The sequence below is a fragment of the Mustelus asterias genome, chromosome 10 (genome assembly GCF_964213995.1).
Source record: "Mustelus asterias chromosome 10, sMusAst1.hap1.1, whole genome shotgun sequence".
NCBI lineage: Eukaryota > Metazoa > Chordata > Chondrichthyes > Carcharhiniformes > Triakidae > Mustelus > Mustelus asterias.
Window position 1 is genome coordinate 122,176,320 of NC_135810.1, and position 17,958 is coordinate 122,194,277.

At 43.7% G+C, this 17,958-nt stretch overlaps 1 protein-coding gene across 4 annotated transcripts in view; it reads right to left on the reverse strand.

Annotated features, from left to right (window-relative positions):
• The window catches only part of rsf1a (remodeling and spacing factor 1a), a 97,351-nt gene that overhangs the window by 55,313 nt on the left and 24,080 nt on the right, over window positions 1–17,958 (reverse strand). For all 4 annotated transcript variants that reach the window (XM_078222651.1, XM_078222650.1, XM_078222649.1 and 1 more), the window contains exons 2-3: window positions 6,004–6,095; window positions 1,103–1,195 (exon numbers count right to left, since the gene is read on the reverse strand). In XM_078222651.1, coding sequence (XP_078078777.1) covers window positions 1,103–1,195; window positions 6,004–6,095 — 185 coding nt within the window. The remainder of the gene's footprint in view (window positions 1–1,102; window positions 1,196–6,003; window positions 6,096–17,958) is intronic.

Below are 17,958 nucleotides of genomic sequence, written 5' to 3' on the forward strand. Positions count from 1 at the left end.
ACAAGGATCACAACAGCAGTGGATAGGAAGAAAATTCTATTCCCTTACCTTTTCTCCCCCTTTGCTTCTCCTTTTCTTAATCTTACCTCTGTCCCATCCATTTTCCTCCCTTCCCCCAACATCTTCATTTTAGCTTCTCTGCCGTTTGGCCATTCACACCCTTTATTCTCTCTGTGGACAGCCATTAGCAGTCTTTTCCCCTGGTTTCTGTGGCTATGACTCATCTTTCATTCCCTCCGCCTGCAGTATAAATATCTCCCACTTTCTATGCCTTTTAGCTTTGACAAAAAGTCATCTGGACTCGAAACGTCAGCTGTTTTCTCTCCTTACAGATGCTGCCAGACTTGCTGAGATTTTCCAGCATTTTCTCTTTTGGTCCCAAGTATTAGCCTGAGCCTCTGGATTTCTGGGCAGCACAGTGGCTAGCACTGTTGCCTCACAACACCAGGGACCTGGGTTCAATTCCAGCCTTGGCTGACAATCTGTGTGGAGTTTGTATGTTCTCCCCGTGTCTGCGTAGGTTTCCTCCCCCTGTCCAAAGATGTGCGGGTTAGGTGGATTGGCCATACTGAAAGAAAAAATTGCTCCTTCGTGTCAAGGGGATTAGCTTGGTAAATACGTATGGTTTGGCGGATAGGGCTGGGTGGGATTGTTGTCGGTGCAGACGATGAGCCAACTGTATTGTAGGGATTCTATTCTATGCTACTAGGCCAGTGACATCACACTGCACCACTGTCTCCCCTACGTTATTCACATACATATGATATTCAGCAAGACCAAGATCAAGCTTAACTACGATGTTAGCCAGTGGGGAATAACCTAAAGACACTCATTGTTCAGTTCAAATAGGAGTAATGATATATAATAATATATAATTCAGCAAGCAAGAGCTTTGCTGCAAAGATGGCAAGAACGAGAGATATGAAGGTGGTGCAATGCAAGATAATTTGGGATCAAGGAATTCTGCTGATTTACAGACCCAAAGGCTCAATACTAACTTCAGGTGATAATACATTCACTTTCCCTGCACTGTATCTTGCGTTATTACCAGAATGCATATGCACACAGTCTGTAGGATAAATGTTTGGTCTTCAGAAGTTACCTTTAAGAGGCCAAGTTTGCATTCTGCATCCATCTCGGTGTATCCAATTTTTTCCATCTCCCAGGCCCAAGTATTGTTGTATTCCAAGCAAATCTGTTCCAAATGAAAAACAATCATTTCACAATCTGTTCACATTTAAATCATGAACTTACTAATCTTTTAAAGCAAAACAGGAAAGAACACAGAAAAATTCAAAGTTTGTCCTTAAAAGATCCCCCAATGATGACTTTGTTGGTGAAGGCAAAGTAGAACCAAGAAATATGACCCAGGTAATGAGATCAATTTCCAACCTGTGTCCTCACATGGGAGAGGGTAAGAGGTATCACATCTGTTCCCACCAAACAGGTGACATCTGAGATTTAGGCTGGATGAGGACCCAATTTAATAGAGAGACCGAATGCTGAAATATGCATTTTGGGAAAGACTGAGCACGAAACTGATGCACACCTTACCTGAGCAATTACAAGATAAGAAATAGGAGTAGGATCCCACAACGCTTCTCAAGTCTACTCCGCCATTCAATAAAACAATAGCTAAACTTCCATACACACTACAATTCCCCCCTCTATCCCACAATCTCTCAAATTCCCTCAGTGCCTGAAAAAAATCTTATAGAATCCCTACAGTGCAGGAGGCCGCCATTTGGCCCATCGCGCCTGCATCGACAACGATCCCAAACTGGCCCTATCCCCGTAACCCCATGTATTTACCCTGCTAATCCCCCTGACACTAATGGACAATTTATCATGGCCAATCCACCTAACTCGCACATCTTTGGGCTGTGGGAGGAAACCGGAGCACCTGGAGGAAACCCACGCAAACGCGGGGAGAACGTGCACACTCCGCACAGGGAATGACCCAAGCCAGGAATTGAACCCAGGTCCCTGGCACTGTGAGGAACAGTGTTAACCACTGTGCCATCGTGCCGCCCTCAGTCTTGAAATTGTTCAATTGAACACCGACGTCTCATTGAGGTAGAATGATAAACGAAGTAATTTCGCCTCAACTCGGTCCTAAATTACCAACCACTTATTCTGAGACAAACAAATTCACTCTTATCTGGCTTGTGCATGAATAATTGTTTTTCTCTTTTGTGGGATGTGGGCATCGCTGGCAAGGCCAACATTTGCTGCCCAATCCTAATCATCCTTGAACTGAGCAGCTTGCTAGGTCATTTCAGAGGGCGAGTTAAGAGTTAACTACTTTGCTGTTGGTTTGGAGTCAGATGTTGGCCATCAGGTAAAGATGGCAGATTTCCTTCCCTAAAGGACATTAATAAACCAGATGGGATTTTGCAACAATTGATGATAGTTTCACGGTCACCATTACTGAAACTAGCTTTATATTCCAGATTTTATTAATTGATTTTAAACTCTACTAGCTGTCATGGGGTGATTTGAACCTATGTACCTAGGACATTAGCCTGGGCCTCCTCTTATTCCTAAACCGGAAGCATAACTAGACTGGCAAATGATGCTGTGGCTACAAGTGAAGGTTAGAGGCAGGGAATTCTGCAATGAGTAACTTCACTCCACACCATCCAAGGCATCAGGGGTGTGATGGAATACTCTTGATTTCCAGAGGAAATCTCTCCCCAATAGCATTATAAGAGCATCTTCAACACAAAGACTGCACTGGGTCAAGAAGGTGGCATAACACCACCTTCTCAATGGCAATTTTGAATGGGCACTGACTGCTGACTCTTCCAGTGGTGCCCATATCCCATGAATTATTTTAAAAAGGTGCCATGCCAAGACATGGGAGCCAGACAGTGTCCATCCCTCATTGGTGTCAAGTTCTTAGCCAGGGTCATAGGGAAGGGGGTGGGGGGGGGGGTGATATTTAGAATTTTTATATCCCAATTATAACCAGACCCAGAACATTCTATGCATTTTATGAAACAAAAACGAAAGGGGAAGGATGCCCACCAAAAACTTACTTTTCTCTCGTCGGAGGTAGACAAAGCTAACATGTATCCCCAGAACTGTGTGTGCTTTAGATAATGTTTCAGCTCGATTGTTTTTAATCTTGAGTTATCATATTTGCACAATTAAGACGATTGTGCAGCAGCTTATTGTATCCCAAAATACTTCTCATACATTGCATTAGCTTTCTGAAAGTCAGTGACTGTTATGTAAGCATATTTAGCTGTGATTTTGGATTATTCAAGGTGACAACTTCACTATAGTCAAAGCAAACCATTTTAACAGTGACAATGGATGTATATGATTTGACCCATGAGACAACAGAAACCCCAAGCACGCTTCTACATGTATCTGTGATGCAAAAGACTCATGTCATCATTGGAATGATGCACATTTCCATCCTTCAAGGGAAAAGTGAGTCTTTCACTTTGCCTTTTTCCACCGTCTGCTACCAAGGATGTCAACTCTCGTTAAGGGAAGGTTCCTTGCATATTGACGGGGTGCTCCACATTGTGATCTATCATACCTCGCTCAAATGCTATTTTTACAGTTAGACAGAAAGAATCAGACAGCTGCTTCAACATAAGATGTGGCACACAGTCGTTAAGCCTGTGAAACTACAGCCCAGCAGAAGGTAAGTGCAAGAGAGGAGGGAGGAGACAAGTGTGAAGTAAATGTATGCACCCTGCAAGCAGGCAACTATGGAACGCTTCTTAAAAAAAAATCAGCAGATAAATCAATTACAGTACAAGTAAGTTACGAGGGAAGGTCAATATGGGTATATTATTTGAACTAGTTTTTGTCATTATGATTTAACCATACCAACTTTAATAATGTGTAATGTCAGGTATATATAGACAAATAATTCTCCAATATCCCCTTTTAAAAAGAACACCTCAGTAGCGGGTGTTGTGGGAAGTTGTTGACTACAGTTCTGGGCATCCCCTTATAAGGAAGGCTAAAGTCAGCAGAAGAGTACAGCAAGATTCAGCAGAATTATACCAGGAATAAGAAATGATAGTAATGAAGAAAGGGGAAAATCCAAATTAGAGTGATACCAAAATTAATGCAAAAAAAAATCATTACTGGTTCACCACCAGTTAAAGTAAGGAGTCAGAGTTATAACAGCATAGAAAGGCCATTGCTAGTAAAGAAGGAAGGAAGAACAGACTGAGCATATCACTCAAAAAATGAAGAAGTTGAATTGTTTCAAAGAACAAAGAACAAAGAACAAAGAACAATACAGCACAGGAACAGGCCCTTCGGCCCTCCAAGCCCGCGCCGCTCCCCGGTCCAGGATTGAATCCTGAATCCAGGATCCCCGCCCAATTTTCCAGCCTATCTACATACCAATATCCTATCCACCGAGCTGTCCCTCACAGCTACGATGCTTTGTTCATTACAACCTATTAACTCACCCCCACCCCCCTATTCCAGACCATGTGATCCCCAGGGAGAGGCGAAAACCCAGAGTGAAAAACCCCAGGGCCAATATGGGGAAAAAAAAAATCTGGGAAATTCCTCTCCGACCCCCTGAGGCGATCCTTCCACGCAAGGACAACAGGACAAGACATGCTTTACCTCAAATGGTTATTAGCACATGGGCTAATCACAAACAGGAATTGGATAAGTACCCGAAAGGGTGAGTTTAAAAGGATATGGGGAAATGGGTTGCATGAAGCCTAGTTAAATTTATAGTACTAACATAGGAGTATCGGCCCCCTGTTCTGCACACAAATTCCAAATTCTACGGTTATATATTTTGAATTTTTTGGTTTTATCTTCTATGTCTAGCTAACACAGGAACTTAAAACGGCCAATCTTGAAACAAAGATGCAGAACTACAGAAGTAGTGGGATGTGGATTTATGCCAGTGACTATCCAAGCAGCAGGTTTTGAACTTCAATGCAAAATGATAGGACTCAATGACTGGAGGTTATTCCAAGGAAAAACAAATTGTGTCACTTTTGTGCATAATCCAATAACAATTGTATGACCAGGGGAGCAGCATCTGCCTTCCCACTCAATGTCCCATGATTCAGGGAGGTAGTTGTTAAAACGTGTCTTTTTAGAGCATATAAGCCTTAAACAGCAAACACTTGATCTCTCTGCTCAGAGTTTAGAGGGGGCGGCATAGTGCCACAGTGGTTAGAGTTGCTGCCTCACAGCACCAGGGACCCTGGTTCAATTCCGGCTTCAAGTGACTGTGGAGTCTGCACGTTCTCCCCGTGTTTGAGTGGGTTTCCTCCGGGTGCTCCGATTTCCTCCCACAGTCCAAAGATGTGCAGGTTAGGTGGATTGGCCATGCTAAATTGAGCTTTACTGTCAGGGAGATTAGTGGGTAAATATGTGGGATTATGGGAATAGGGTCTGGGTATCGGTGCAGGTTCAATGGGCCGAATGGCCTCTTTCTGCATTGTAGGGACCTATGATTACCACAATCTTGACTTACAAAGAGTCACATTGGACTCGAAACATTAACTCTGTTTCTTTTCCCACAGATGATGACAGACCTGCTAAGTTTTTCCCAACACTTTTATTTCAGATCTCCAACATCCACAGTATTTTGCTTTTATCATCTCGTTATCCATGCTAGACCCAGCATTAAATTTTATCAAAGCCTAAATTCTGACTTGACAATGAGCTACTAGATCCTAAAAGTGTGTTTTTTAAATTAATAACTGGGCTATTTATTGCCCACCCCTAGTTGACTGAGGTATTAGTGAAATGCTGCAATCGGGCTGATGCAGGTGTTATGTACAGAGCTCCAGGATTTCAATCAATGCAGCGGTTGGTGTATATAGGATGGCCCCACACCTATTGTGAAGTGGTCGCCCACTAAATATAGAAATTACAACAGTTCAGTGAAAGACTGGTTTACGAGCACATGCACACACAGCACACACTCGTGTGACCAACTCTGAATGACATGACAGTTCTTCAATAATGTAGCAAGGACAATGTATGGTTGCTTACCCTGAGGAGGTACTTTTCCCATCGATCAAAGCTCACAGACTTCCCAATCTTCCTCATCAGCTTCAGGTGAAGGTCCACCAATGGCTGGGGAACTGTAAGAAAAGAGGGGGCATTGGGTTAGGAATTTAGTTGTGCCCTACAGAAATCAAGCCTATTATTTTGCTTTCAATCAGTCTCCTGATGTGTTGTACGTGAAGAGTCATGAAGGAGTGTAAGCTTCATGTGAAAAAGGGCGTTAGAGGCAGGAATGTGTTAAGGGCGGCACGGTGACACAGTGGTTAGCACTCCTGCCTCACAGCACCGGGGACGCATGTTCAATTCCAGCCTTAGGTCACTGTCTGTGCGGTGTGTGCACATTCTCCGTGTTTGCGTGGGTTTCTCCAGGCGCTCCAGTTCCTTCCCACAGTCCGAAAGACACGCTGGTTAGGTCAATTGGCCATGATAAATTCTCTGTGTACAGAACAGGCGCCGGAGTGTGGCGACTAGGGAATTTTCTCAGTAGCTTCATTGCAGTGTTAATGTCAGTCTACTTGTGACACAAATAAATATACAAGTAGGGTTGGATAACTTGGAATAATTGAACTAGTGTGTGCAGATGGAACACAATCACATTGAGAAGTCATCCCTTCATATTACCATTATAAATTCCCATAAGTTTGTCTATAAGGAAATTTGCGAGAATACTTGTCGCATTGTTAATTACACCCTCCCGCCAGTGACAGCACTGTAGCTTCCCCACTGGCAGGGTTGTACAATTACAGCTCGATATAATATAAACTACCTATGTAATCATGGACAATTTATAATGAAAAAAGACAGCAAATGAGGGCAGAATCAAGGCTTTCAATAGATCACAGGTTCAGTCTCCCATGCTGCTGCATTCCTAGACTGAAGAAATGCAAGTCTGGAAATTCCAACACAATGCGATGACACCAGACCCGTAAACAGATAACTGAAGCTAGCACTATAAGAGGAAGAAAATAAAGAGGAATAACAAGGTATATAATAGGTTTGTTTGATACCATATAATCACAGCAGGAAAACTCAAACTTAGACAAACCAATACAAACTGAATAACACAAGTATCTCTCTACAGTGAAGACTTACCAGTGACCACTGGTGCCTCGTTAGCTGTGCATCAGTCAAAACTTTGAGAAGAACTCACCACTCAATGAATAAATTCCAAAGAGCAGCAGGTAGCAGAAGTGGATACCACTGAGTTAAATTTATAACAGTAGCAGGAAGCAACATAAAGCGAGCAGCAGGGAGCAGAAAATTAATAAATCAATGGCCCCATGCTTACTAGCCAATGAATAAATTATTTGGGGAGCAGGATTATACTTTTCATAAATTCACGTGTAGCAGCTGTAGGTTGGCCCAGGTGTGTACGAACAAGGGTTAGAGGCAAGCTTGGACCATGAGCAATTCCCACAATCACCCCCCTCTCCCCTGAACAAGGGTCTTGTATCTGCTTATCCTTCCGCACGATACAAATGTCCTGGGGTTAGAGGCAGGAATTGGATCCCAGAGTCAAGTCAGGGCTGGATCCCATCAGAAGCAGAGTGCCAACAAACCATCTTCAGATAAAACACTTTAAACTGGAAAACTAAAGAGGAGCAGCCCAACAGCAGAAAAATTACATATCCAGCAATGAAGGTTAAAATAAAATCTTGATATGAAGGCCATTGGGAAAGGAGAGCAAAGTGGCCACTGCCAACAGAACAGAGAAATTCTAAATAAAGACAACTGTTTTATTCGGAGTCAATGCTTAAAAACAATCGTATACTCAAAGAAAAAGCTTGAAACCCTCAACAAACCTTTATAAAAGTGAGCTGCCCAAATGGCTGCTTTGCTGCAGAATAAGATGGTCGATGGAGATTCTTAACAACAGTCTCCAGGAAGGTTCAAAGACTGCGTACTTCACCATCTGGTGTCCAAGTTGAGATCAGATGGTAAAGATGACACCAAGGTTGATGGCATAGGGGACAGTGAAGAAAGTTGTCTCCAATTGCAACGGAATCTTGATCAATTGGGCCAGTGGGCTGACGAATGGCAGATGGAGTTTAATTTAGACAAATGCGAGGTGATGCATTTTGGCAGATTGAACCAGGGCAGGACTTACTCAGTTAATGGTAGGGCGTTGGGGAGAGTTACAGAACAAAGAGATCTAGGGGTACATGTTCATAGCTCCTTGAAAGTGGAGTCACAGGTGGACAGAGTGGTGAAGAAGGCATTTGGAATGCTTGATTTCATCAGTCAGAACATTGAATACAGGAGTTGGAATGTCTTGTTGAAGTTGTACAAGACATTGGTACAGCCACACTTGGAATACTGTGTGCAATTCTGGTCACCCTATTATAGAAAGGATATTATTAAACTAGAAAGAGTGCAGAAAAGATTTACTAGGATGCTACTGGGACTTGATGGATTGAGTTATAAGGAGAGGTTGGATAAACTGGGACTTTTTTCTCTGGAGCGTAGGAGGCTGAGGGGTGATCTTATAGAGGTCTATAAAATAATGAGGGGCATAGACAGGGTAGATAGTCAATATCTATTCCCAAAGGTTGGGGAGTCTAAAACTAGAGGGCATAGGTTTAAGGTGAGAGGGGAGAGACACAGCAGTGTCCAGAGGGGCAATGTTTTCCCACACAGAGGGTGGTGAGTGTCTGGAACAAGCTGCCAGAGGTAGTAGTAGAGGCGGGTACAATTTTGCCTTTTAAAAAGCATTTAGATAGTTACATGGGAAAGATGGGTATAGAGGAATATGGGCCAAATGCGGGCAATTGGGACTAGCTTAGGAGTTGTTTTAAAAAAGAGCAGCATGGACAAGTTGGGCCGAAAGGCCTGTTTCCATGCTGTAAACCTCTATGACTCTTATGTTGCATAATTATGTTACAAGCTTACAAAAACAAAACCCATAGTAAAAGCAGACCATTGGAACTTATAATGGATAAAAAGGTTGATAAGCAAAATTAACAGGGATATCTCAAACAGATCTCAAACAATGATGAGATAGAGTACAGGAATGAGATAGAGAATCTGGTGAACTGGTGCAACGACAGTAATCTCTCCCTCAAGGTCAACAAAGGAGATTGTCATCGACTTCAGGAAGCATAGAGAACATGCACGTGATAGATATAGGACAGATGTCAGAGGTAGGTTCTTCACTCAGAGTAGTAAGGGCGTGGAATGCCCTGCCTGCAGCAGTAGTGGACTCGCCAACATTAAGGGCATTTAAATGGTCATTGGATAAACATATGGGTGACATTGGAATAGTGTAGTTTAGATGGACTTTAGATTGTTGCACCGACCAGTGAAACCATTGAGGGCTGAAGGGCCTGTACTGCGCTGTAATGTTCAATGTTCTATAAGAACATAAGAAATAGGAGCAGGAGTAGGCCATCCAGCCCCTCGAGCATGCCCTGCCATTCAATAAGTTCATGGCTGATCTGAAGTGGATCAGTTCCACTTACCCGCCTGATCCCCATAACCCCTAATTCCCTTACCGATCAGGAATCCATCTATCCGTGATTTAAACATATTCAACGAGGTAGCCTCCACCACTTCAGTGGGCAGAGAATTCCAGAGATTCACCACCCTCTGAGAGAAGAAGTTCCTCCTCAACTCTGTCCTAAACTGACCCCCCTTTATTTTGAGGCGGTGCCCTCTAGTTCTAGCTTCCTTTCTAAGTGGAAAGAATCTCTCCACCTCTACCCTATCCAGCCCCTTCATTATCTTATTAGGTCTCTATAAGATCCCCCCTCAGCCTTCTAAATTCCAACGAGTACAAACCCAATCTGCTCAGTCTCTCCTCATAATCAACTCCCCTCATCTCCAGTATCAACCTGGTGAACCTTTTCTGCACTCCCTCCAAGGCCAATATATCCTTCTGCAAATAAGGGGACCAATACTGCACACAGTATTCCAGCTGCGGCCTCACCAATGCCCTGTACAGATGCAGCAAGACATCTCTGCTTTTATATTCTATCCCCCTTGCGATATAGGCCAACATCCCATTTGCCTTCTTGATCACCTGTTGCGCCTGCAGACTGGGTTTTTGCGTCTCATGCACAAGGACCCCCAGGTCCCTTTGCACAGTAGCATGTTGTAATTGTTTTCCATTTAGATAATAATCCAATTTGCTATTATTTCCTCCAAAGTGAATAACCTCGCATTTGTCAATGTTATACTCCATCTGCCAGATCCTCGCCCACTCACTCAGCCTGTCCAAATCTCTCTGCAGACCTTCTACGCCCTCCACACAATTCACTTTTCCACTTATCTGTGTGTCGTCTGCAAACTTTGATACCCTACACTCAGTCCCCTCCTCCAGACCATCTATATAAATGGTAAATAGTTGAGGCCCCAGTACCGATCCCTGCGGCACGCCACTAGTTACCATCTGCCAATCAGAAAAGCACCCATTTATTCCGACTCTCTGCTTCCTGTCGGATAGCCAATCCCCAATCCACGCTAACACCCTACCCCCAACTCCGTGTGACCCAATCTTCTTCAGCAACCTTTTGTGAGGCACCTTATCAAACGCCTTTTGGAAATCTAAAAACACCGCATCCACCGGTTCCCCTCCATCAACCACACTAGTCACACCTTCATAAAAATCCAACAAGTTCGTCAAGCACAACTTTCCCCTCATGAATCCATGCTGTGTCTGCTTAATCGAACCATTCTTATCCAGATGTTATCCATTCTTATCTATGTTCTACATCAACAGGGACGAAGTAGAAATGATCGGGAGCTTCAAGTTTTTAGGTGTCCAGATCATCAACAACCTGTCCTGGTCCCCCCCATGCCGACACTATAGTTAAGAAAGCCCACCAACACTTCTACTTTCTCAGAAGACTAAGGAAATTTGGCATCAGCCATGACTCTCACCAACTTCTACAAATGCACCATAGAAGGCATTCTTTCTGGTTGTATCACAGCTTGGTATGGCTCCTGCTCTGCCCAAGACTGCGAGAAACTACAAAAAGTCATGAATGCAACCCAACCCATCACACAAACCAGCCTCCCATCCACTGACTCTGTCTATACTTCCTGCTGACTTGGCAAAGCAGCCAGCATAATTAAAGACCCCACGCACCCCAGACATTCTCTCTTCCATCGGGGAGAAGATACAAAAGTCTGAGGTCACGTACCAACCGACTCAAGAGCAGCTTCTTCCCTCCTGCCGTCAGACTTTTGAATGGACCTACCTTGCATTAAGTTGATCTTTCTCTACACCCTAGCTAGTAACACTACATTCTGCAGCCTCTCCTTTCCTTCTCTACAAACGGTATGCTTTGTCTGCATTGCGCGCAAGAAACAGTACTTTTCACTATGCTAATACATGTGACAATAATAAATCAAATCAAAAGGGAGTCAATGGTGTACAGACAGGAAACGTCAGACATGCAATTTTAAATATACTACGGATGTAAATAGAATGGTCAAACTCATGGCAGATAGAGTTCAACACAGAAAAAAAGTGTCGGGTGATACATTTTGTTTGGAGAGACAATACAAGCTAACCAGATATAATTTTAAAGGTGAGATGTGAAAGAGAAACAAGGGTGCTGGAACAATTAAAGGGTCACTTGCCAGTGGTTTTCTTGTACCTATCTGGAGGCAAGTATCAAGATTAAGCTTGATTAGCCTATGGGAACGGTAGCATAGTGGTTATGTAACTGGACTAATAATCCAAAGATCTGACTTCAAAATCCCATGACAGCAGCTAGGAGAATTCAAATTCAATCAACTAATAAACCTGGAATAAAATGCTGGTCTCATTAGTTAAAGGTCACGAAACTGCCAGATTATCACGAACACCTGTATCCGTCAGGGGAGGAAATCTGCTGTCCTTACCTCAAATCTGTCTTACATGTGACACCAGACCCGCACTAATGTGGTCGACTCTTACATGTCCTCTGAAGCTAAGCCACACAGTTGTAGGTAGCTCCTAACCCCTGCTCAAGGGCAATCAAGGATGTGTAATAAATGCTGCCCTGCCAGTGATATCCACATCCCAAGAATGAATCAGAAAAAACAATTGCCCTCATACTCGCCTGGTTCCATAGATCCTCAGGTGGCACAGCCCTTGCTTTACAAATATTTTGGTCAAAGCTGGCGAGCAGACTGACCACCTATTATTGCCTCTCAGTTACAAGTGTTTCACTGATATCAGAAGAAATAGATAATCAAAACACAATTGATCAGGCAAAATTACAGAACAAAAATGCCATGCAAAAATTCTTGCTATCGCTACCCTTACTACATACTCATAGTTCTCTCTTTTAAAGACCAACTCTCTTGGGATACGCATTACATGGCTTGAAAAGTGGATTCAATCTAGAGTGCTCACTCAAACCCCGAGAACTTCAATTCTACACATCCAGACGAGGTGAACCAATATTATATTTTAGTTTAAGGTTGAATAGAGACAATAATTTGCATTTAAATAACATAATAAAAAATCCCAAGAGCCTCACAGGATGGTTATAAAGCAAAATCTGACACTGACCCATACAACGCGATATTAGGGCAGATGGCCAAACATTTGGTCAAAGAGGCAGATTTTAAAAAGGAAAGAGGTAGAGAAACAGAGGGGTTTGGGAAGGGAATTCTAGAGTTTCACGCTTGGACAGCCGAAGGCCTGGCCATCAAAAATGGAAACTGGAGGGGCACAATTGTTCAGAATGGAGTAGCACAAATATCTTGGGGCTGTGTGTTGTTCAGCTTTGCTCAGCGGAGATCCAAGTGCATCAAGTCCTCATCAGAGGGTTGGGTACGATACATTCCACACCGAGAAACACTTCAGTGGCAAACGGCCAGACTCTCTCGTGTCTGTAAAGAGTTTAGTTTGACCATCATCAGGAAGACAAATGTCATAGCCCTGGATATTGCCATAGCGCCATTTAGCAGCATTGACAATCTGATGCTGGAGGTTACTGATAGCTTTGCATATCTAGACTCTCAATAACCAGCAATCTGTCACTTGATGCTGAAATCAACACACACATCACAAAAGCTGTGGCCATTATGTCCAAGCTGAGTAAGATGTGTGAAAAACAGTAGCAAGCTGACTGAAAGCATCAAACTGTGTGTCTACCAAGCCGACATCCTCAGTACACTCAACAGTGGTGAAACCTGGACAACAAATGCTAGGCAGGAGAAAAGATTGAACCTTCACTGTCTCAGACACATCTCTTGGCAGGATAAAGTCTCCAAATCAAAGCCCTGGAGCATGTTAATTCCAACAGTATACGCCCATTGCTGAACCAACGATGTTGCATTGGCTAGGCCAGGTTCATCAAATGGATTATGGTTGTCTGTACAGTGAACTGGCCACTGGGTTACAACCTCCTGGACGTACATATCTCTGCTACAAGGACACCTGCAAGTGAGATATGATGCCAGACATTGATACTGACAACTGGGAGACAGTTGTTGATGGCCATGACTTTTGGAGGCTGACTAGAAGGGCACTGAAAGAAGCAAGCAGAAATGAAAAGCTCGGCTGGCTGAAAAGAGGACCCAGAGAAAATGGAGACCAGTGAATCGTACACCTTCTCAGCCTTCCTCTGCAGCAAATATGGCGAGTCATCCAAGCCGGAGTGGGGTCCTGAACAATACCAAGCGATGTTTAACTCAGAATTGACCACCAGGGCAAAAATATCGTCTTACACATGGATGGCTGCCTTCAATAATAATGTGGGACTGGAGGAGGTTACAGAGACAGGTCCACAAAGGGATCTGAAAACAAAGGAAATATTACAAATCAAGATGTTGTTAAACAGGGAACCAATGTAAGTCAGCAAGCACAGGGTTGATGGGTAAATGACACCTGGTGTGAATAGGACAGAGTTTAGGATGACCTCAACTTTACAAAAGGGTCAAATGTGGAAGGCTGGTCAGGAGTGCATTAGATGAGGATTTCCACAGATGAGAACTTGTTTATAGGAACCCATTGCAAAATTGCCTGAAATGGGGTTAAGTGTTTACTTGCATTAAGGGTTCACTTGTCACATAACTCACCATTTTTGGTGCTCCTATGCAGCATTTGCACAATAAGGTTAGAAATGCTGAGAGTCCCAGATACTACATGATACAAACACAGTTTTACTGCAGTTACAAAAGCATATTAACACTGTATCTCAGACCAAAACTCTCATGAGCTTTGCTGAATCTCATCAGTCAATAAAACATAAAAAGCCACTTTCCAGTTGATCAGTCATAGCATCTACAGCACTAAGGCCCAGGGGCCACATGCTCTCTCAAAGTCTCAGCCCATGCACAGAGAGTCGAATGATCTCCTCCCGTGCTAATCAATTCTATGAAATTCCTTGCAACATATCAGCCCATGCCTGGCTATTATCCAGGTTTACTGCAGGCAAGCATAGATCGCTTTGTTATCTGAGGAATTGAACGTTGCAAACATCTGAACAGCTGCACTCCCAACCTTAAGAATCACAGAATGGTTGCAGCAGAGAAGACTTTATTAGGCCCATCATGTCTGTGCTGGCTCTTTGAAGGAGAAATTCAACTGGAGCCAATTCTTTGCCTTTGCCCCGTAGCCTTGCACATTCTTCGTTTTCAGATACCAATCCAGTTCTCCCCCTCAATGTCAGCAAAACGAAGGAGATAGTCATTGACTACAGGAAGTGCAGTGGAGGACATGCCCTTGTCTACATCAACGGAAACTAAGTAGAAATGGTCGAGAGCTTCAAGTTAACTGTCCAGATCACTAACAACCTGTCCTGGTCCCTCCACGCCTGACACTATAGTTAAGAAAGCCCACCAACACCTCTACTTTCTCAGAAGACTAAGAAAATTTGGCATGTCCGCTATGACTCTCACCAGCTTTTACAGATGCACCATAGAAAGCATTCTTTCTGGTTGTATCACAGCTAGGTATGGCTCCTGCTCTGTCCAAGACCGCAAGAAACTACAAAGAGTCATGAACGAAGCCCAGTCCATCAGGCAAACCAGCCTGCCATCCACTGACTGTCTGCACTTCCCGCTGCCTCGGAAGAGCAGCCAGCATAATTAAGGACCTCACGCATCCTGGACATACTGGGTGGGATTCGCCTAAAACGTTTCTCGGTGCCGAATTCGTGTAAAAATTGGAGTAAATCTTGCTGTTTTTTTCAAGCGGGATTTTCAAAATGAATCTCCCGTACTCTATACTGCAGCGTGCACTAGCGTGGATCTCATTAAAAATCCAGGAGTGGAGCCTATTCCCTCCAAGATGCCAGCAGCACAGCGCTGTGCGTGTCCACCTCCCTCCCCGACTCAGCAGTCCCGATCTCCACCCCCCCAACCCCACTCCAATGGCCAGCCCCAATCACTGCTGTTCGCCAAGGCCATGGCGCCCAGCGGGAAGCCCGTTACACGGCCTCCACTCGAGTCCCCTGGCCCGCTGTGCTGCTGGAACAGCGCTGCAGGCGGGGAGAATCACCCCCACTCTCTTCCAACTTCTTCCGACAGGAAAAGGATACATACCAACCAACTCAAGAACAGCTTCTACCCAGACTTTTGAATGGATCTACCTCATATTAAGGTGTTCTTTCTTTACAACCTAGCTCTGACTGTAACACTACATTCTGCACTCTCTCCTTTCCTTCTCGGTATGCTTTGTCTGTATACCGCACAAGAAACAATACTTTCCATTGTATACTGATACATGTGACAATAAATCAAATCAAAGTCCCCTCAAATGCCTTGCTTCAACCTGCCTCCACCACACTCCCAGACAGTGCCTTCTAGATCCTAAACTCGCTGGGTGAAAAAGTTTTTCTTCGTGTCTCTTATTGCTTCTTTTACTAATTACCTTAAATCTGTACACTCTAATTCATGATCCTTCCACCAATGGGAGCAGTTTCACCCCATCTACTCTACCCAGAGCTCTCAATTTGAATAACTCTATCAAGTCTCCTCAGCCTTCTCTTCGCCAAGGAAAACAGTGCCACCTTTTCCAATCTATCTTTGTAACTTCAATTCTCATTCCTGGGATCAGTCTTGTGAACCTCCTGCTCACTCTGCCAAGTCTTTGTTTCTTTCCTAAAGCGTGGTGCCCAGAACTTGATACAGTACTCCAGTTGCAACTGAACCATTGTGTTGTACAAATTTAACACAAGTTCCTTGTCTTTCTACTCTTATGCACCAATAATAAAGATTAGGCTTTGTATGTTTTATGAACCACTCTCCCAGCCTGTCCTGCCACCTTCAAATGATGTAGACACCTCTGCTCCTCCATCCCCTCTAGAAATGTCTACTCCATTTTATACTGTCCGTATTCTTCCATCCAAAATGAATCACTTCACATTTCTTTGCATTAAATTTCACCTGCCACTGGTCCACCCATTCCACAACTTGTCTGTGCCCTTTTGAAGTTCTACACTCTCCTCCTCACAGTTCACAATGCTTGCAAGTTTCTTTCAGCTGCAAATTTCAAAATTGTGCCCTGTACACCAGGGTCTAGGTCATTAATATATCAGGAGGAGCAAGGATCCTAACACAGATCCCTGGGGAACTCCACTTTCAACCTTCCTCCAGCAATCACTATTCTCCTTTTCCTGTCACACAGCCAATTTCAAATCCATGTTGCCACTCTCCCTCCTGTTGCATGAACTACAACTTTGCCTATTAATACAATGTTGTGCAGCACTTGGTCAAATGCCTTCTGAAAGTCCATGTACACCATATCAACAGCATTATTACCCTGATCGAGTTTCCCTGTTAACTCAAAAAACTCCAGCAATTTAGTTAAAAAGTTTGTCCTGAAAAAAATCCACACTGACTTTCCTTAATTAACCCACGTGACAAATAATTGTCTCGAATGATCATTTCCAAATGGATGAGAAGATTTCTACATGAATGAGGAATAATAAATGAAGAAAAGCTCACTAATGATGCAACTGAAAATATTTAGACTGATGGCACTGCCCCAAGGAATTCCAGCAGCGATCTTCTCTGGCTATAGTTGGTACCCAATCATTTTTCGCCATGCTTAAGCCCCCAGAAGGAGTTTTCTCCAATTCCCATTGACTTCCAACTTTTTATTTAGAACTGCGTGCTGTCTCCCTTGATCAAATGACACCAGATGAAGGACAGTCACTCCTACCTCCACCTCTGGAATTCAGCTCATATCCAAGGCTGTAATGAGGTCCAGATTGCGGTGGCTCTGTGCATCAGCGGGCAAGTTATTGATTAGCAAATTCCACTTGACAGCACTTGTTGATGATACCTTCTATCACTGTGCTGATCAGCAAGAATCATCTGAAAATGCAATTAGCTGGTTTGGTTTTGTCCTTTTTGCATAGGAGCTACCAGGACATTTTTTAAAAATTCATTCCATCACAGTATTGGGCATAGCTGGCTCAGCCAGCATTAATATCCCATCCCTTTCAAGATGGTTGTGGTGAGCCGTCTTCTTGAAGTGCTGTCGTTCACGTGGTGTAAGTGCACTCAGAGTGCTATTAGGATGGAGCTCCAGGATTTTGACCCAGCAATAATGGAGGAATGAAAATGTAGCTCCAAGTCAAAGTGACTTGTGGTTTGCAGGGAAACTCTTAGGTGGCGATTTTCCCATGCAGCTGCTGCCCTCGTCTTTCTAGATAGCTACGGTCGCAGGTTTGGAAGGTGCTGTCAACGGAACTTTGGTGAGTTGCTGCAATACACCTTGTAGATAGCACATGGCCACCGAGCACAGTGGTGGCAACAAGTGAATCAATGCTCAATTTGGTGGATGGGATGTCTAACAAGCAGGCTGCTTTGTCTTGCATAGTGTTGAGTTTCAAACGATGTTGGAGTTGTACTCAAAGTGAAGAGTATTGCAGCACACTCTTGACTTGTAGATGCTGGACAGGCTTTGGGGAAGTCAGTCTCTCACTTGCTCTTGCAGACACAGTATTTATATGACTGGTCCAGTTCAGTTTCTGATCAACAGTAACACCCAGG